This window comes from Castor canadensis, chromosome X (assembly GCF_047511655.1).
Source record: "Castor canadensis chromosome X, mCasCan1.hap1v2, whole genome shotgun sequence".
Classification (NCBI taxonomy): domain Eukaryota; kingdom Metazoa; phylum Chordata; class Mammalia; order Rodentia; family Castoridae; genus Castor; species Castor canadensis.
Window position 1 is genome coordinate 3,313,170 of NC_133405.1, and position 19,923 is coordinate 3,333,092.

At 36.4% G+C, this 19,923-nt stretch overlaps 1 protein-coding gene across 4 annotated transcripts in view; it reads left to right on the plus strand.

The window, feature by feature from the left end:
• Gabra3 (gamma-aminobutyric acid type A receptor subunit alpha3) overlaps nucleotides 1-19,923 on the plus strand; it is a 230,236-nt gene that overhangs the window by 75,385 nt on the left and 134,928 nt on the right. For all 4 annotated transcript variants that reach the window (XM_074062404.1, XM_074062403.1, XM_074062402.1 and 1 more), the window contains one exon: nucleotides 17,493-17,658. In XM_074062404.1, coding sequence (XP_073918505.1) covers nucleotides 17,519-17,658 — 140 coding nt within the window. In that variant the 5' untranslated portion in view covers nucleotides 17,493-17,518. The remainder of the gene's footprint in view (nucleotides 1-17,492; nucleotides 17,659-19,923) is intronic.

Below are 19,923 nucleotides of genomic sequence, written 5' to 3' on the forward strand. Positions count from 1 at the left end.
CAGTGATTATGCCTACAAAGTGTGTCTCCAGCATCTGTCCAAGATTTTACTATAGGAGGCTCACTTTCTGCTTCCTCCTTCTAGCCACCATCTTGGAATCCAGTCCTCTTCTGGATTTTTGCCAGTAATTTTCTTTTCTTTTCTTGTTTTCATGGCCAGATTTTGCTATCCTAATTACAGAAGTTGGGAGTGTCACCTCTTTTATTATATTCAGAATGAATTTGAGTATGATTCACAGTATATCTTCTTTGCTTGTTCAGTAAAACTCACTGATAAAGCTATTTGGCATTGTGTATCCAGTGTGGGAAGATTTTTGACTATTGTTTCAATTTACTTACTTCTTATAGGCCTATTTATTTTCTCTAATTTCTTCTTGACTCTATTTTAGTAAGTTACATTTTTCTAGGAATTGGTATATTTGGACAAAATCTCCACATACACTGTTATAAAGTTGTTTAACTATCCTCTTGTGATACGTTTAATTTTAGATATTTCAGTGAATCAACTTTGGCTTTCATAATGCTGTCTTTTGTAAGTTATTTCCGATTTCAGAAACTTATGCTCATGTTATTCTTGCCCTTCTTCTTGGAGATTTATTTATATTAATCTTCTTTCTGAGTTGGGTGCTTAGCTCATTAGGTTTTTATTTCTTTTTAATATGTGTATTTAAGGCCATACAATAGTCTTATCTTTGTATGTTGATTTTGATATTGTACAGCTAAGACTATGTTCTAATTTGTATTTTGATTTTATTTTTAGTTATTTTGAAGTGCTGGGAATTTTTTTTGGTGAGACTGGGTTTTGAACTCAGGGCTACACTTGCAAAGAAGGCAGTCTACCACTTGAGCCACACTTCCATTCCATTTTGTTCTGGTTATTTTGAAGATGGGATCTCAAGAACTATTTGCCCAGGCTGGCCTCAAACCTCGATCCTCCCAATCTCAGCCTTGCAAGTAGCTAGGATTACAGGCACAAGCCACCAGGGCTGGCTGAACTGGATTTCTTAATTTCCAACCATTTGTGGATTTTATCCTTCTCACTAGTTACTAATTTCTACCTTAATTGCATTTGTCAGGGTAAGATATCCTGTATTGTTTCAATAATTTGAAATTTTTTGTAAAATGCATTACAGGCTTACAAATCTTATGAAGCCATACATAAATTTATTATAACTTCCTGTAAATTGATCCTTTCATCATGTGGACTTTTCCTCTTTCTTTTTAGTAAAATCTTTTACATTAAATTCTTTACTTCCTGATATTAAAATGTCTTTGGTTAATATTTACATGTATTTTTAACTTTCAAAAAATTTCTATTATGTTTTAGCTATGACTCTTCTAAAATAGCATGAAATTGATTTAGTTTTTACTATTTTTAACTAAGTCTAATAATCTTTTTTATTTGAACTGAACCTTTAGTTTACTTCCATGAAAAAATTTTGCTGGTATATCCGGGTTTGAAATTATCTCCTTTTAATAATTTCTTTTTAGCCTGCCTGCTTTTTGTTCATTTTTCTTCTACTTCTTCCTTATTTGGACTGGTAGTTTTTTAATCAGCTATTTTTCTCCTCTTAGTCTTCTGTTACTATTTATAGTTAATGCTTTATACACATTCTTTTCAGTCTTTTTATTTGCAGAAGTTGAGTTTGGCCCTTTTAAAAGACTTTATATAGTTCATTGTTTATAATGTTCTGTTCTTGGCAAATATTTTGGTCTTTTGGGGGAGGTTATAAACGTTTTACACTCTTGAAATGGTAAATTCAATATCTGAAGCATGTGAGATTTGTTTTCTGTGCTCATTGTTTTTGCTGTTTTTCTCTCATAGCACCTAGATTCCTTGTGTTTGGTTATCTTCATCCAAGAACTAGAGAACTAATCAATGTCTCTGAAAAGTTATTTGCAGGGAGTCCCCCAAAGCCTAGTATGAAGACACCATCTTCCACAGGCATGCTTTGCAGCTACTTCAGACTAAATTCATAATAAGCATGGATTTGGGTTGCAGAGGAGAGAGAGAGAATGAATAAGAGAGAAAGAGAAAGGAGCCAACTGATTGTGGTTTGAAAACGTTTCTGTTGGGGAAATTTTTCTGTCTGTCTTTCTGTCTTCATTTCTCTACGCTGTGCTTAAATGAAGGCAGCTCTCCTACAGTCTTATGGGGAGAAGAAATACAGGCATAATTGTGATTAATCGATACCCTAAAATTATAGCACTTTGGTCATCTGAGTTTTATGAGAGTTTGTGTGTGCATGAATACGTGTATTGTTACATTGCTTACTGTTGGGAAATTCTAGGCTCTGCTTTATGTTCATCTTGCTCTATGAGGTTGTCAAAACCACAACTTAGTTTTGTAACTCTGTATTTTTTCTCTTATTTTTCTGGATTATTGTTTTTATATTTTCCCTTTAATTTTCTTGTTTTTTCAATGTCTTGTATAATCATAAAGCATTGAATATGTTTAATTATTTATTCATCTTATATAGCTTTGAGTTCATGCTCCCCCCAATAAAGTTTTGCTTTATAGTTTGCCTTAATTTTTCTTGGGATAAGCTTGCAAAGAAATAGTATTATGTGTTATTTAGAGAACAAATTTTGATTTCTGTTTATTCAGTTATATTATAATATTAAAATCTGTTTTATTGTTTATCAGCTTAACTTATTGCAAAGTGGGTGCCATGTTAATTTACCTCAAGAGCCCGATTTCAGTTTCATTTTTTATTTCTGAATTTCTATTTTATTTATTTTTCAGTAGTGTTATTGAGAGCAGATGTTTTAAGAGTTGCTGCCAATAATGGGGCAGTTCAGTATGAAATGCATCACATCAAAGAATGATCATATGCATTTTTGTTTAACCCAGCCTGTAGGTTTCTAAGTCATGGTACATATGTAACACTTTTTTCTTTTTCTAAGTCTTTAGGTATGTCTATCTATATAGATAGAAATATGCTATTTTAGAAGGTGGAACATGTGTTGCGTAGTACAAGAGTGCATATCTTATTCCATTCTCAATAATGATGTATATAATGAAATTCCCTCTTAGATACTGGAGTTTTTTCTATTACCTTTAACAACCAAACATCCCCCACACTATTTCCTGTTGTTAAATCTCCATTTAATGAGAAATTGAGAAGTGATATAGTTTGAAAGTGAGAAGTGATACATTGTACTAATTTAGAAGAGGGAGCCTCAAATTTAGAAGTATTTATGTTGAAATTCAGAAAAAAAGATTTAGTAGAAATGAACAGAGATAAAGTATAGCCAGGATTGTAACATAGAATTCGAAGAATTTCAGTGGAGGAGTTTATGATTACTGCTGTTAAAAGGAAAAGAAAAAGGAAAGGAAGCTTGTTTCACCCAGTGGGTTCTCTAAAGCATTAATACATCTTTGGTGGTTACTAATAGTAGTTCTAGTGAAATGGTCATGGAAGAAGGCAGAATGTAGTTGATAATGTGGTGAATAGAAAGCAAGTGTGATGGGGTAAAAAAATTAAATCACTAGTTCAGGAAGATTGATAAAGGAAAGAAGATAATGGCTAGAAAGCAGCATATCAGTAGAAATTTTTAAGATGGGACAAACTTGATTGTATTTATAGTCTAAGAGAAAGGAAAGAGTAGGACGCAAGATACTTAAGATATATTCAAGGAGATTCAAGCGAAGAGAAAGGAGTTGAGATCAGGAGCGTAGGTGAATGGATTGTCCTAAGGGGATAGGTTAACTTAATTTTCTGAAATGGAGGGAAAAGAAATGAAAGATAAATTCTAAAGTGAGTTAGGTTTTTAGGTTGGGACAAGACAGATATCTTAAATTGAGTTTCACCGAAGCATACTCTGAGGTTATGATTCATGTGAAGGTGTTTTTTTTGTTTTGTTTTGAGTAAGTGTTCCCAGGAAATAAACAATAGAATAAGGCAAGGAAGTGAAGGAGACCAAAAAAAATTGATAAACCAAGAAAGGTACTATGGAAATGGTAGGTTATACCTCAGCATTGCCCTTCTCAGTGAGCTGTGGAATTTATACCTTTGCTCCTGCCAGTCCTGGTTAAGAACTGTCCTGTGAAAGAGTAGGAAATACTCTGGAGTTAGTAGGTATAGGTAAGAACTTTCTCAATGAAACCCCAGCAGCACAGCAACTAAGAGACAGCATAGATAAATGGGACCTCATAAAACTAAAAAGCTTCTGTTCATCAAAAGAAATGGTCTCTAAACTGAAGAGAACACACACAGAGTGGGAGAAAATATTTGCCAATTATACATCAGACAAAGGACTGATAACCAGAATATATAAGGAACTTAAAAAACTAAATTCTCCCAAAACTAATGAACCAATAAAGAAATGGGCAAGTGAACTAAACAGAACTTTCTCAAAAGAAGAAATTCAAATGGCCAAAAAACACATGAAAAAATGCTCACCATCTCTAGCAATAAAGGAAATGCAAATTAGAACCACACAAAGATTCCACCTCACCCCTGTTAGAATAGCCATCATCAGCAACACCACCACCAACAGATGTTGGCGAGGATGCGGGGAAAAAGGAACCCTCTTACACTGTTGGTGGGAATGTAAACTAGTACAACCACTCTGGAAAAAAATTTGGAGGCTTCTTAAAAAGCTAGACGTTGATCTACCATTTGATCCAGCAATACCACTCTTGGGGATATACCCAAAAGACTGTGACACAGGTTACTCCAGAGGCACCTGCATACCCATGTTTATTGCGGCACTATTTACATAGTCAAGTTATGGAAACAGCCAAGATGCCCCACCACCGACGAATGGATTAAGAAAATGTGGTATCTATACACAATGGAATTTTATGCAGCCATGAAGAAGAACAAAATGTTATCATTCGCTGGTAAATGGATGGAATTGGAGAACATCATTCTGAGTGAGGTTAGCCTGGCCCAAAAGACCAAAAATCGTATGTTCTCCCTCATATGCGGACATTAGATCAAGGGCAAACACAACAATGGGACTGGACTTTGATCACATGATAAAAGCGAGAGCACACAAGGGAGGGGTGAGGATAGGTAAGACACCTAAAAAATTAGCTAGCATTTGTTGCCCTCAAGGCAGAGAAACTAAAGCAGATACCTTAAAAGCAACTGAGGCCAATAGGAGAAGGGGACCAGGAACTAGAGAAAAGGTTAGATCAAAAAGAATTAACCTAAAAGGTAACACACACACACAGGAAATTAATGTGAGTCAACTCCCTGTATAGCTATCCTTATCTTAACTGCAAAAACCCTTGTTCCTTCCTATTATGGCTTATACTCTCTCTACAACAAAATTAGAAATTAGGGCAAAATAGTTTCTGCTGGGTATTGAGGGGGTGGGGGGGAGAGGGAGGGGGCGGAGTGGGTGGTAAGGGAGGGAGTGAGGGCAGGGGAGAGAAATGACCCAAGCCTTGTATGCACATATGAATAATAAAATTTAAAAAAAGAACTGTCCTGTGTTGGAGACTCAAATCCTAAGACACTTGTAATTTTTCCTTTTTTTGTGTGGCTGGGGACTGAACTTTGTGCATGGTGGGGATTGAACTTTGTGCATGCTAGGCAAACTTTCAACCACTGAAGAACATCTACAACTCAGGCAGTAGTAATCCTTACTGTGCACAGGTAAAAGTTAGTAGTGGAATGGAACTAGAGATCATCATGGTAAGTGAAATAAGCCACAAAGACAAATATGGCATATTTTCTCTTATGTGTGGGATCTAGGTCTAAAATAAGACATGAGTATAGAAGGGGAGCTATCTGGGTGGGACCAGTGGGAGAGTGAGGGGGCACAAAAGAAGGTTATGGAGAGTGACTAAGTTTGAAGTGCATTATACACATGTATATATTATAATAAAATCTGCTATTTTGTACAACCAATAGAAAAGGAAAAAAATTAGTTTTAGAAAGCTGATGGTAGCCCTAAGACAAAGAGACACAGAAGCTGTCTTTGGCTAGGAAAGGCACAATGAAGCCAGGGTACATGAAACTGGTAAAGGGATTCAGGGGAACGTGGTAGATCTGTGTTAGTATCTACTATTGGTGGCTTGTCTCTCCTGATCATTATTGTTTTTACTGAAAAGGATGCATTTTTTCCTTAAACAGGTAACTTGAGAAGAGTGACAAATGTTTAGAACAGTTGAAAGGAGTTTGGAAGAGGGTTCTGTCCATTATGAGTCAAAAGATCATTGAGTTAGTGCTGGCATTGGAGACAGTGAGTTTGTTGTGCTCCTGATTTGAATAGTTGTGAGATTTTCTTCAACAGCATTCATCAGTCTAAGAGAGATTTTTTTTGTGGATTGATCAAAGAAAATGCTTTCTAGGCAAATACAATGGAAGGTCATTTATGCAAGATGCTGGTGAAAAAGTAGTGTAAGTGATTTACTGTCAGATCCAGTCTTGAAGTGAAATGAAATAACACCACATAAGCCCAAGAGACTTCATGACAAAGGAAAGCTCAATAGACTGGAACACTAATTTCAATGAACTATAAAGGGGTAAGAGCTCAAAAACAAAAAAATAACAGAATAGACACATAAATTGGATATTCTGTAGTTTAAGATTTGTGATGTGGGAAAAATTTTGCAAAAGATACAAGGTGTGGCTATGGACATAGATTGCTAACATAGAATGAAAGAGAAGGTAATAAAGATTGTGCAAGTAAAATAACTATGATAGATATACTACCTACACGAATAGTGAAATGCTGAAAGTCATGGACAGATATGAAAAGTGTAAGCTTAGCACTATTTTTGAATCAATGTGGGAGGCTACTCAGATGTTGATGTAAGGCTGATAATGGCAGAGGGTGATGCAGGTAGGGGGCATGAACCTCAAATGAGAAGTGTATGCACACGGATAGAGGAGGAATGGTTTTGAAATGACATTGAGGATATCGTTTTGATCTTTTCTCTCAGTTGCATAATGTATGAGAATATGCATGTCCCATACCTCAAAGTAAAGCTGATGAAATAGTGTCTTTGACAGAAAGCTTAATTTGTTCAAGGCAAAATGATGGCGAGAGTTTTTTGTTAAGAGGGTGAAGGCATAGGAGCATTTGTTTTCCACAAAATGAAGGATTAGAAGGACATGGGGGAATGGTTTCAAAGGGAAGAATGTCTTGAGAATATATGGCTAGGAAGACAAGAGAGAAGAGAGTGTGTAGCCACAAAGTCAGGAAAACATTCACTCTTTTTAACTTTACAAGTGTTTTATTGGGTAGCTCCCACGTTCCAGGCACTGTGTTGTATAGCCCAGAGATGGAGGTAAAGTTCCTACACTAATGAAACTTGTATTTAGTAGGAGAAATAGAAAACAAATAAATAAATGTGCACTGTAATTTTAGACACCAATATGTTCCATGAGTAAAATGAAACTGGGTACAGGGGTGGAGAAAGAAAGGGTAGGAAAGTGCAGTTTTAGATCAGGGAAAGTTTACTTGAAGTGGTGGCATGGGTCTAGAACCTAAAGCAAGCAAGGAAGTGAGCCAGACCCAATGGAAGTTATTATCTTAGTCTGTTTTCTGTTGCTAAGACAGAACAAACAGAACACTTGAGACTGGGTATTGTATAAAGGAAAAACGCTTTTTGTGCCTTATGGCTCTGGAGCCTAGGAAGTCCAAGAGCACAGCTGAGCTTCTGGTGAAGGCCTCTTCCTGCTTAAGCCCATGGAGGAAAGCATAAGGTAAATTGGTGTGTGCAGAAGAGGGAGCACACCAGGTGGTAATTACTTTATAACAACTTGCTGGCATGGTAACTAGAGCAGTCCTGTGAGAGTAAGAACTCAGAGAGAAGCATTAATTTTTTTATGAGGGAACAACCTCTATAACTCAGACATCTCCCACTAGACATCACTTCTTAATGTTATCTCTTTGGGGACCAAACCTCAGTGTGAGTTTTGGAAAGGGAAAAACCATATTCAAACCATGGCAGCCATTTACTGCAATCGTAGGGGTGCAAGGTGGTGGTTTAGAGTAGCTTGGTACAAGAAAGGAGGTAAGAAGTGTTCAGAGTCTCAATCTATTCTGAAGTCAACAGAATAAAATGATAATTTGGCTATAAGATATGGATAAGAAAAATCTATGTGTCTATGTGGATTGAATAATGGGTAGACTTGAAATGTGAGAGATTTAGACCTTGGTCTATTAGTCTTTTCTTTCTTTTTTGATTCTTTTCTTTCTTTTTTGATTCTTTTCTTTGGCAGTACTGGGGTTTGAACTCAGGGCCTCAAGCTTGCTAGTCAGGCTCTCTACCACTTGAGCCACTCCACCAGCCCTTTATTGTGATGGGTATTTTCGAGGTAGGGTCTCACCATTTTCCCAGGCTGACTTTGAACCACAATCTTCCTGAGCTCTGCCTGCTGAGTAAATAGGATTACAGTCGTGAACTACTTGTGCTTGGCTTGATTCCTTTTTTTGGCTGTTTTGTTCACTGCTGTATTGTCAGCATTTAGAATGTTTCCTGATACATAACATTATGCTCTGTAAGTTTTGATTGAGTGAATAAAAAGAGGAGTAGTTTCAGTGTAGGGGTAGGTAACACTACTTGATTGGTGTGGCCAAGGCATTATGTCAAGCATAATGCTAATTCTATATTTGAATTAGATCATTTATTTCTCATAACACCCTGTATGGTAGAGTTATAATTATAAATGTTTTATAGATTATAATGTTGAGGTAAGCGACTTGCTCAATGTCACATTTCTATATGTTATATCAAGGATTGGAAATAAAATCTTTCTGACACCAAAACTTTTAAGAGTGGCAGTGTTTTGAGCTAGGTGGAATTACATGAAACTCAGACAATGAGCTGAGGTAGAGAAATGGCAAACTTTGCTTGGTACTATCTGGGAAGCAACACTTGGAATGACTTTTTAAGGGAAAATTCTGGTACACAGAACCTCAAATCATCTAAACAAGGAAGTTGGTGGGCATAATATCAGCATCTGCTGGTTTCTAGGTAATGAAATAAAGAATTTTTAGGAATTCCAATAGAATAATTGACTGTATATAGCAGGTGCTCAAATATTTATGAGAAGTTGAATTTGTATCAGCAGACTCATCCAGAAAGCAGGTCTTTAGCTAGGGATTTTATATATTTTATCTTATTTAATGTTTATAGTCCTTGTATTATTATCCCTATTTTTCATTGAAGTAAGAGGTTTTTAAAGCCTAGAACACTAGTATTTAGTAGTGACTCTTTGTCTTTTGATCTGGCAGGTCCCAAAGTCCATCTGCCATTCCATGCTATACAGCATCTTACTTCATTTAGGGATGTGTGTTTCTAGTGATAACATTCATTCATTCATTTGCTAATTTAAAAGAACCCACTATTTGCTGGCATTCTTCTGTGTGTTAGGCACACACTCTGTCCTCCATGTCTGCCAACTCTGATGTACGTGAACATTTCTTTAAAATGTCACATCTATGCTGAATATTATGCATTTTCTCTTGCATTATTTCATTATTTCAGCAACAATACAACACGGCAGCTGTTTCTGTAGCATTTATATTGTATTATGCATTAAAAGTAACCTGAAGAAGATTGAAAGTATAGAGAAGGATGTGTAGTGTTTTTTAATACAAATACTGCACCATTTTATGTAAGGGTCTTAAGCATCTATGAGTTTTGATACTTGTGGGGGCTCCTGAAACCAGTCCCTCTCCTCCATGAATACTGAGAGACAACTGTATATCTCTAAATAAAACAAGTAAGAATCCTTGTCCCCATTGAGCTTATATTCTACTAGGGAAACAGACAATAACAAAAATATATAAAATGTACATTAGAAGTGCAAAGGAAGAAAAATAGAGCAAGCAACTGCATAGGAATATTAGGGATATGTGAAAAGGTTGAAATTTTTGATACTGTGGTCAGGGAAGGCCTCAATGCAAAGGTGATATTTCAATAAAAACCTGTAGGACCTAAGGGAATGAACTACCTGGAAATTGAGTGGAAGAAAATTCTAGGTAAAGGCTATAGCAGGTGAAAATACCCTGGGACAGGAGCATGCCTGACATAGTCAGTGAGAAGCAAGGAGGCCATTGAAGCTGAAGTGGAGTGCTTGAGAGAGGAGGGAAAGAGGGGATAACCTTAGTCAGCTATTTTGGAATTGGACCATGTAGGCCCTTGTAGATTATTCCTGTTGAAATGGAAAGAAATTGGAGAATTTTTGAATAGAGGAGAGTCATGATCTGATTTAGCAACTTAAAAGTTCACTCTAGCTGCTATATAGAGAACAGACTTGATCCTTAGAGGACCAAGGGAAGAGGCAGTAAAAATATTCAGGGGGCCTTTAGGATAATCTTGATATGAGTTGGTGAACCAGGTTGTATCAGAGGAGATTTTAGTCTGGATATATCTCCTTCTGGGTAGAATATTGATGGACATGCTGATAGATTGGACGTGGACCATGAGAATAAAAGAGGAGTCAAGAATGACACCAAAGTCTTTACTGTGAGCATGTGCAAGGGTAGAATTACTATTGCTTGAGGTGGGAAAGACTGAAGGAGGATCAGGTCTGTCTCTCTCTCTCTCTCTCTCTCTTTCTCTATATCTCTCTCTTTCTCTCTCTCTTCTCTCTTTCTCTCTCTCTCTCTCCCTTTCCCTCTTATGTGTGTCTCTCTCATGTCTCTGTCTCTTGTGTGTGTGTGTGTGTGTGTGACTATATGAACCTTAGATTTAAAGATGCTAGGTCTAATATACATGGATTAAGATAGGGGCTTAAGGTGAATTCACTTCTGGAGAACAGTCAAATGGTCATAGATATGGACTCCAGGAAAGATGATGCTTTCCTCTCTTTCTTTGTTCCTTGTTCCCTCTGCTAGCTCTTTAGTAGGGTAGATGTGTAGAGTAACCATTTGCTAATTTAGCTATGTGATCACATATTTTGACAGCCCGAGTATGTGTCATGATTATATGTTCATATAGCATGGATAATCCATTTAAACACCATCATTATATTGTCTCCTCCTGTTTCACAGCCAATCTGCTCTTACCACAGGCACCTGCTATTGTGCCATGGTTGGTTGTAACAATGTGACATGTGACATTGGTATTTTTCCATGCACTGTACTTACATGAACATGCACCATGGTTGTCTGCTTTTTGCAGTATGCTTTGGCTTCCTCACACCAATTTTAAAAACCTGTATTAGTTTTCATTTCCTTCTCATGTATCATAATTGTCTAAATATTCTTGTTATTTTATTATGTTCCTTTACTGTAATTTCCAGTTCACTCACCATGCATGTGTGTACTCTGTTTGTGTATTTATGTATGTTCCTACATTATAGGTAATTACTTATTCACCATAGTCATTACTACCCAAAGGATATCAATTCTTCACTCTGACCACTTTCATGCATATCTTAGCTTTCTGCTCCAGTGAAAAATTTTTGACCATGTCTGCCTACTCAAAGACCATGACTTTCTGCTTCTGCATCATGGTAGGCTACTCCCATGGCCATCTGATCATAAAGCACATCACTTAATTCCTGTATTATTGTTACCATGACACTCACATTGTTTCACACATCATGGTTAAGGACAAATATACCATATACCTCTTCATACTCAACATGGTTTTATGAGGATACACTACAATTATCTTCAGCTAGATGTATATTAATCATGGTGGAGGCACTTTGTTCCACTGTCACAGTTTTCAGTTTATGCACCATGGTCTGGTCGATTGAAAAATCACTAAATTTGTCATAGTAAATATTTTGGGTGCCTTTCTTCCTAACGTCCTTCTCTGCATTTGTTTGATGGTTGTCTGAACCTGTACCATGGATGTGTGTTCATTTAATGCTGATATCTACTAATGTCCATATTTCTCTACACATGTACCAGGTATGGGTCCTGTTCTATGGATATGTATGAATTTTCCAATACCACCTGTTCCAGTGGCATGCTTCATATTTTTCTAACTGTGGTGAAAAACACAGAAGAGGCTGGTGGAGTGGCTCAAGTGGTAGAGCACCTGCCTAGCGAGTACAAGTCCCTGAATTCAAACCCTAATACTCAACTCCCTAAAAGCCCCATGGAAGATGTTCCATCTTAACCATTTTTAAATATGCAGTTTAGTAGTGCTAAGTATATCCACATTGTTGCCAATAGTCCAGTGGCATGGTGTTAATCATGCATCAAGTCTCTTTTAGTGTGTTTTGACTTGTATGTCTTTATAGGGTAGTTGTGGTAGCTTAACACATGTGTACAATGTGCAATAATCAAGCCAAGGTAATAAGCACTTCCATTTCTTCAACCATTAATTACTTTTATGTGCTGGAAATTTTGTTCTCTAATAATTTTGAACTATACCATAGGCTGTTTTAAGCAATAGTTACTCTGTTGTGCTGTAGAAAACCAGAATCGATTCCTCCTTTCTAAATGTGTTTTGGTGCTTCTTATTGAGCTTCCTCCTGTGCTACCCCCCACCCATCTCAGTCTCTAGTGGTCACTATCCCATCCAATTCTTCAACTAGATTGACTTACTGGTTTCCACAAATGAGTGGGAACATGTGCATTTGTTCTTTCTGTGTCTGACCTGTATCACTTAACATGACCTCCAATTGCCCCCACATTCCTACAAATAACAGGATTTCATTCTTTTCAAGTCTGAATAATATCCTATTGTGCAAATATGCCACATTCTCTTTGTTTTTAAAAATTCTACAAATTATTATCCTACAGTACAAATCAATGGGGTACAGTATGATAATCCAATATGAGGAAGAGTGTAAAATGATCAAATCAGGGCATTTATCATCTCCATGTCTAACTTTTAAAAACATATTTGATTCAAGCACATTAATTATACATATATATGAGATATAGTGTGGTAGTTTAAAGCATGTATATAATATGTACTGATGAAATGTTTGTTTGAATCCATCAAGCTATTTATGAATATTTAAGTTTATTTTGAAGCACAGCCATCCTTTTGTGCTGTAGAATATTAAAACATATTACTCTTCTCTAACTATATTTGGGGACCTATTATCCAACCGCCTCATATTCCTATGACACCCAACCATTCCTAGCCTCTAGAAATCTCCACTATGAGAGACAATATGCAGTACTGGTATTTCTGTGTCAAACTTATTTCACTTCATTTAATGTTCTCCAGTCACATCTATTTTGCTGAAAATGATAGGGTATCACATTTATGGCTGAATAACAATCCATTTTGTATACCTGTTTTTATATACATATATAAATAAGCATAAACTATATATCACATTTTTATCCATTTATTGATGGGTGTCTATATTTTTCCATATCTGAGCATATAGTCTTCTCTTTGGTATGTCACTATCATTTCCTTTGAATATATATCCAGAAGTGGGAAAGTTGGACGAAAAGGTATAGCTACATTAAATTTTTCATTAACCTCCATAATGTTCTTCATAGTAGCTTACTAAATTACATTCCTAACCAAAAGCAAAACAAAAGTGCGATCTCCAAATCTTACGTGCATTTCTTACTTTTGTCTTTTTTTAAATAGCCATCCTAACTGGGATGAGATACATTGTGGTATTTATTGTCAATTTCCTAAATTGCTAATGGAATTAGTCAATGCTTTTCATAAATTTCTTGGTCATTTGAATTTATTCTCTAGAGCTATGTCTATTCAGATCATTTCCTTTTAATTGAATTATTTGTGGGGTTTTTGTTATTGAGTTTTTGAGTTCATTGTATATTCTGGGCATTAGTACTTTGTCAGATGAATAGTTGGCAAAAAATTTCCTTATTCTGTGGTTTGTCTATTTTCTCTGTGATTATTCCTTTTGCTGTGAAGAAGCTTTTCAGTTTTATATAATTCTATTTATATGTTTTTCTTTTGTTTTCTGTGTTTATGAGTTCTTATCCAAAAAATGTTGCCTAAACAAATTCTTAAAATGTGTTCCCTGTGTTTTCATCTAGTAGTTTCATAATTTTAGTTTAATTTTAAGCTGATTTATTGTACAAGTGGAGTTATGGGAGTCAAATTTCAATATTTTGCATGCAAATATCCAGTTTCCCCAGAAATACTTACTGAAGAATCTTCCATTTCTCCAACATATACTTTGACCTCCTTTGTTGAGATTCATTGGCTATAAATGAATGGGATTGTTTTACAATACTTTATTCTATTCTCTTGATGTGTGTGTCTGTTTTGTGCATTTACTGTGCTGTTTTGATTAGTATATATTTTTATATTATGTGTTTTGGAATCAGTTGTTGGCATGCCTCAGCTTTACTCTTTTGCTCCAGATTGCTTTGGCTCTTTAGGTTCCATACAAGTTTTGTGAATGTTTATTAATGTTTTCAAGAATAATTTTGTTCTGCCTAGTGAGTCTAGCAAACGTGAGGCCCTGAACTTAAACTTCTGGGTTGAGTCCTTATTTTAGCTATTGTGAATAATGCTACAGTACATGGGTGTGCAAGTGTCTTTGGTGCATTCATTTCATTTCCTTCAGGGATATACCCAGTACTGCGATTGCTGGCTCATATGCTAGCTCTAATTTTAGCTTTTTGAGGAAACTCTGTACTGCTTTCTATAATGTATGTTCTCATTTACATTCCTGCAGTGTACAAGGGTTCCCTTTCCTATGCATCCTTATCATCATTTGTTATTTTTGTCTTTTTGATGATAACCATTGTAACTAGGGCAAGATGGTGTCTGATTCTAGTTTTGATTTGCACCGCTCTGATTATTAGTGGATTGTTTCATTTGCTGTGCAGAGGCTTCTCAGTTTGATGCAGTCCCATTTACTTCTGTTGCCTGCATGCACCATATCTTAATGAAGTGTGCACCAAATTCTTCTTCTTTTGTTTTTCTGTGATTATTGGACTCATGTACTATAATTTTCTGACACATATGATGGTCAAATGGTTTTATTCCATAAGTGTCTTCTTATGTATAATAAAGATGTTTTATGGCTGACAAATGCTATAATTGTTAGAGTGTACCTCTTATGTCCAACCTCTTCCTTACTGTATATGACGGCTATCTTCTGATGCATAATAGATATTTGAATATGTGCTTTAATTGTAATTTCATATAATTTTCCTATCTTCTTATGTATCATAATATATATTACAGTTTTCTCTTCCCAAATCATGCACATTTATTTCTGTCATAGTGTGATGGCCTGCTGCTGGTTTAACATAATTTGAACATAGCCCATAGTTATGTGCTGAATAGTGTAATTGAAATATACCATGGATCTCTTTGTTCATGTAGTGCAGCCATCTTCTCTTCTACCCAGGATTGTGCACTTTTGTTTTCTGAGCATGCATCATGGTTATGTCTTAAATTCTATGTTTATTTCTACAGTTTGAACTTTATATCTTTCTTCTGACAGTTCTAGGGTTTAAACTAGGGGTCTTGCACTTGCTAGGCAAGTTCTCTACGCTCAAGCTGTGCATGTCCTCAGCCCTTTTATTTTGCTTTTGTTATTTTCCAAATAGGGTCTTGCACTGTTTCCTAGGCTGATCTTAGACTGTGATACTCTTACACTCCCACCTGGCTGAGATTACAGATATGTACTACCATGTATGACTTGTTCTTTGAGATAGGGTCTTGCTAACTTTTGCCTGGGATGGCCTCAAACTGTGATACTCCTGTCTCTGCCTCCTAAGTAGCTGGGATTATAGGCATAAGCCACCTTGCCGGGCACTGACCCTTATATCTTATGCCAAGTCCTTCTGTTTCTGTGGAGTAGTTGTCAAATGATGTGACTATAAGACATTAAGAACCTCTAAGGCACTGTGGATAATTGAGCATATATCATGGTTACTGCCCATCTCATAGATGTTGCTCTGCCCAGAGTTGTCTGATACTTTGTTGCTTACATGGTGTTATTTTTTGAAGTGTACTGTTCCTTTTCACTTCTGTGAAATGTTCAACACATGAATCATGAAAGTTAAAGCACACATACTAGGTTAATGCTGAGAAATTTCTGTTTCTGTGAAACAAAAACTGTAAAATATTGATGATTTCATATGGTAAACTATGATTCCTCCGGTGTCCGATGTAGACATTTCATTATGTCAGAAGCCCATCTCTCCCAGCATTGTTTTTTTTAATATACCTGTACTACATTCATGAAGAAAACCTACTATATAACTAACTCAGTGGCTGGAATCTTTTTCTTAATCTTTTAATCAATCAGAATAGTTCCCCAGCCTGTATCTGTTTTACACATTGGTCTCTAACATAAACTTTCCTTTAAAAAGGTTCAAATTTCCCCATTCCCTCTGAAAATCAATCCCCTTCTATGGCTGTAAAAGAACAGTATTGGGCTGGAGTGATTAGTGTCTCAGATTCAGAAGCCGCACAGTTTAAGCATAGCAAGTACATGTTAACTATCAGGTTTTTTTTTTCTTAACCTTATGTTTTGGATAAACCTTTAGCAGTTCAGAGTTCATAAAGCAGCCCTGCACGCAAGGAATACCAAATCACTAATTTCACCATTGGCATAAATTGCTAGCTTAGGAACTTCTCTGCCAGGAGCTAGGCTTAGATTTATTTATTTTTTTTTTTGGGACTGATGTTTGAACTCAGGGCTTTGCACATTCAAAGCAGGCGCTCTACAGCTTGACCACTCCTCCTGCCCATTTTGCTCTGATTAATTTAGAGATGGGGTCTTGTGAACGTTTTGCCTGGACTGCCTTCAAACTATGATCCTTCTGACCTTAGCATTCCAGGTAGCTAGGATTACAGGTGTGAGTCACTGACACTAGGCTAAAGACAAGCTGAGGTTTTTGTTGTTGTTTTTGGTTTTGGTGGTACTGGGGTTGGAACTCAGGGCCTTTTGCTTGCTAGGCAGGTCCTCTACCTCTTAAGCCACTCCACCAGCCCCTTGGATTTTTTTTTATGTTGTGACCTTTGTCTAAAGGAGGTAGTTGAATTTGCCTTGGATCGCTTCATGCGGAACTACTTTATTGTTATTCAAGATCCATAGCGTCTGATCATTCAACATGTCCTCAACCTGATGAAATAGTCTATTTCTCAGGCTCTTTGATACTGCTTAACTCCTTCAAGATGAGAAATAATTCTGCAAATACTGTAAAAAGACTCCAGGTTTAATATACTAGAATTCTCTACAGTATTACCTAGTTTACCAAGGCAAAGGCCTTTGTGAAATAAAGACCAAATGAAGTGGGGGAGAATGAACTGAAGACAAGAGAGACCATTTTAAGCTCTTGCATTACAAGAGGTAGCTGCTTCTGAGGGACGTTCTGGCAACTTACCTAGTCATATAGGAAAACAGGAAAGAGACGTGTATTATTTCCTGGATGGGCCTTGCTATATTCAGAAGAGATAATGGTAGTGAATTTTGGTGGCATTGATAAGCAGGGGAAAGGGGGCTATCAAGTTAAGTACTGAGTAACTGTGTACTAGAGAAGTTAAATAGTTCTAATAAAATTAACTAAAATTCTTCATTACCTTTTCCTCCTCTCACCCTTTGTTTTCTACCCTTTTGTCTTTCCCCTTTCCCTCTACTGTGGATCTCACAGGTCTCTCCAAGTTGGTACCCAAGAAGATGAAAATCACACAAATGTTTCACTTCTACATGACCAGACTTGGACTTCTTTTTCTGATTAATATTCTCCCCGGAACCAGTGGCCAAGGGGAATCAAGACGGCAAGAACCTGGGGACTTTGTGAAGCAAGATATTGGCGGGTAAGAACACTTAGTCCTTGGAACAATGATGACTGTGATCAATGCTTGCCTCACACAAAAACTTCAGATTTTTTTCCCCAGAGGAACTCAAGTACTGTGGTCTCTGATACTCAACATGACATCGTATTCAGAAAACTTACCACCTCAGACCCTCAAGGTAGACAGAGATCTCCAAGGTCTTCCTGAGCAGCTCCTTAGGCCATGCTTGAATCCCCACTCTGATATCTTAAAAGCGAGTCTCTCCAGCCTTTTGCCATCAATTGGATCTTCAACCTGCCCTTTGGATTGATTCTGGCTCCTTAGCATTTAAATATGATGAAGAATCTCTCATATTAAACTTTCCTTCTAAAAAGTTCTTTATCTTTGCTCCCCTTTACACTCACACTTCTTGAAGGAGTGGTCTGCTTTATTGTCTTACTTGACTTTCACCAATTCCCATACCCATTCTATCTGACTTCTCTGTGACTCCAAGGCAACTTCTGTGATGAAGATGGCCAATGTTGGCTCTGTTGCTAAAATGAACAATTGCTTGTCCTTACAGTACTCATTTTCTGTCTAGCAAATAGCAATATTTAATGTTGTTAGTTTCTCTCTCCTTAACTTATTTTTATCATAAAATAAAACATACAATATACATATATAGTATAAACTCTCTTTGACTTCAGAGATATACTTCCTGGATGCTTAGATTAGGTTCTCTTAAAGCAAAGCATGACACAAAGATTCTTGAGCAATTAAGTTACTGAGATAAGGCTCGTAGGAGAAAATTGTAAGGAAGCAAGGGCAGCAAGATACTGAAAGGGGAAAAAGCATGCTTTCATTTAAAGTGTGGGAATATGAAGCATAAGTGAAACAACAGAATAGTCCTACCTTGACTCATCTCAGTCCATACCTGTGAGCCTCCCAGATGAAGGTATGGCCTAGCATCATTTTCAGTGGGTGGCTCCCTTGACACATGGGAATTCTCTGAAGTAGCTGGAGGATAGTTTCACTGGGCCACTAAAGATCTACCTTATTTCTTAGTTCACAAAACCTGCTGGGTTTTTTTTCAGCATCATTGTACTTCTTTTAAACAAAAATCCTATCTTATTTAGGGAATATAATTGCTAGAAATGACCCCTTAGTCTTGAAATATTTCAGTATTACACAGGATTTTTTTTCTTGGTAGTGTCCCCTTTTTGTTTTATGTTTGGCTACCGTCCCATATTCTTAGAAGCATGTGTCTTGAAGCAGAATCTGTTCCTAATTATTTATTCAGAGTTGATTATGTTAATGTACCCTGACTCTTTCATTCTTTTGTCATCAGTTTTACTTTTTAATCTTGGTGGTAAAAGGGGTACAGAACCAGACTTGTATGTGCTTAGAATCTTGGTATATGAGATTGTTTTTGTTCTTTCTTCCAATGTGGAAAATCAAATCAATTCTGAATTATTAACTCCTCACTGGGCCATAATAGACATTCTAAATAAAGTAGAGGTTCTAAGTAAATGAAGCATACCTCTTTAGATATTACAGCTTTATAAACATTAAATCAGAGAATAAAGTTTTCTAAAAATACATTGCATATTTTCTTATAATAATCCTAAACAAGAATAGCCCCTTTTCTTGGTGACTTTTGATTCTCAGAAAGAGCATTCATTATGTTCACACTACTTCTGCTCTTTCATTTTTATCTCCATCCTTAATGTTAGTTGTCACCTTTCCTGTTTACATTGTTTTTTTTTTACATCCTGTTAGTGCTTAGAATACCAGATAGCTAAGCCTTTTAGCAATTATGTCAAAGAGGAGGGCAAGAAATCCTGCCTGAAAAAACAGAGTGAAATGCTTAATTTTAATACAAGGCACCATGACTGCACTTTTCTTAAATTAGAAACATTTTCTTATTTATTTTCTTCCAAGTCATGCAGTTCATATTTTGGAGGGATGAGACTACTAAAAATTTAGCTTAGAATATTAGGCTTGGCACTCTATTGGTATTTACTAGAAATAAAGGATCTAACATAACTTTCAAAATATGTGGTAGATGTTGATAGTTCTAATACTTTCACTACACTTCCTTTTGCTTGTTTTTATGCCTTCTTAATTATGTTTTGTGTATTGAAAAAAATCTATGTGCTCCATTATTTTATCCACCTTAACGATTTCTTCTTTTAAATCACCTGGGCTAGCTGGCCTATCAGATTTCACAATCATAGTGGTTTATTGACTAATTCTTTGTTTAAATCATAGGGCAGAGGCAGTGATTCTCAGTGTTTGGTATGTACA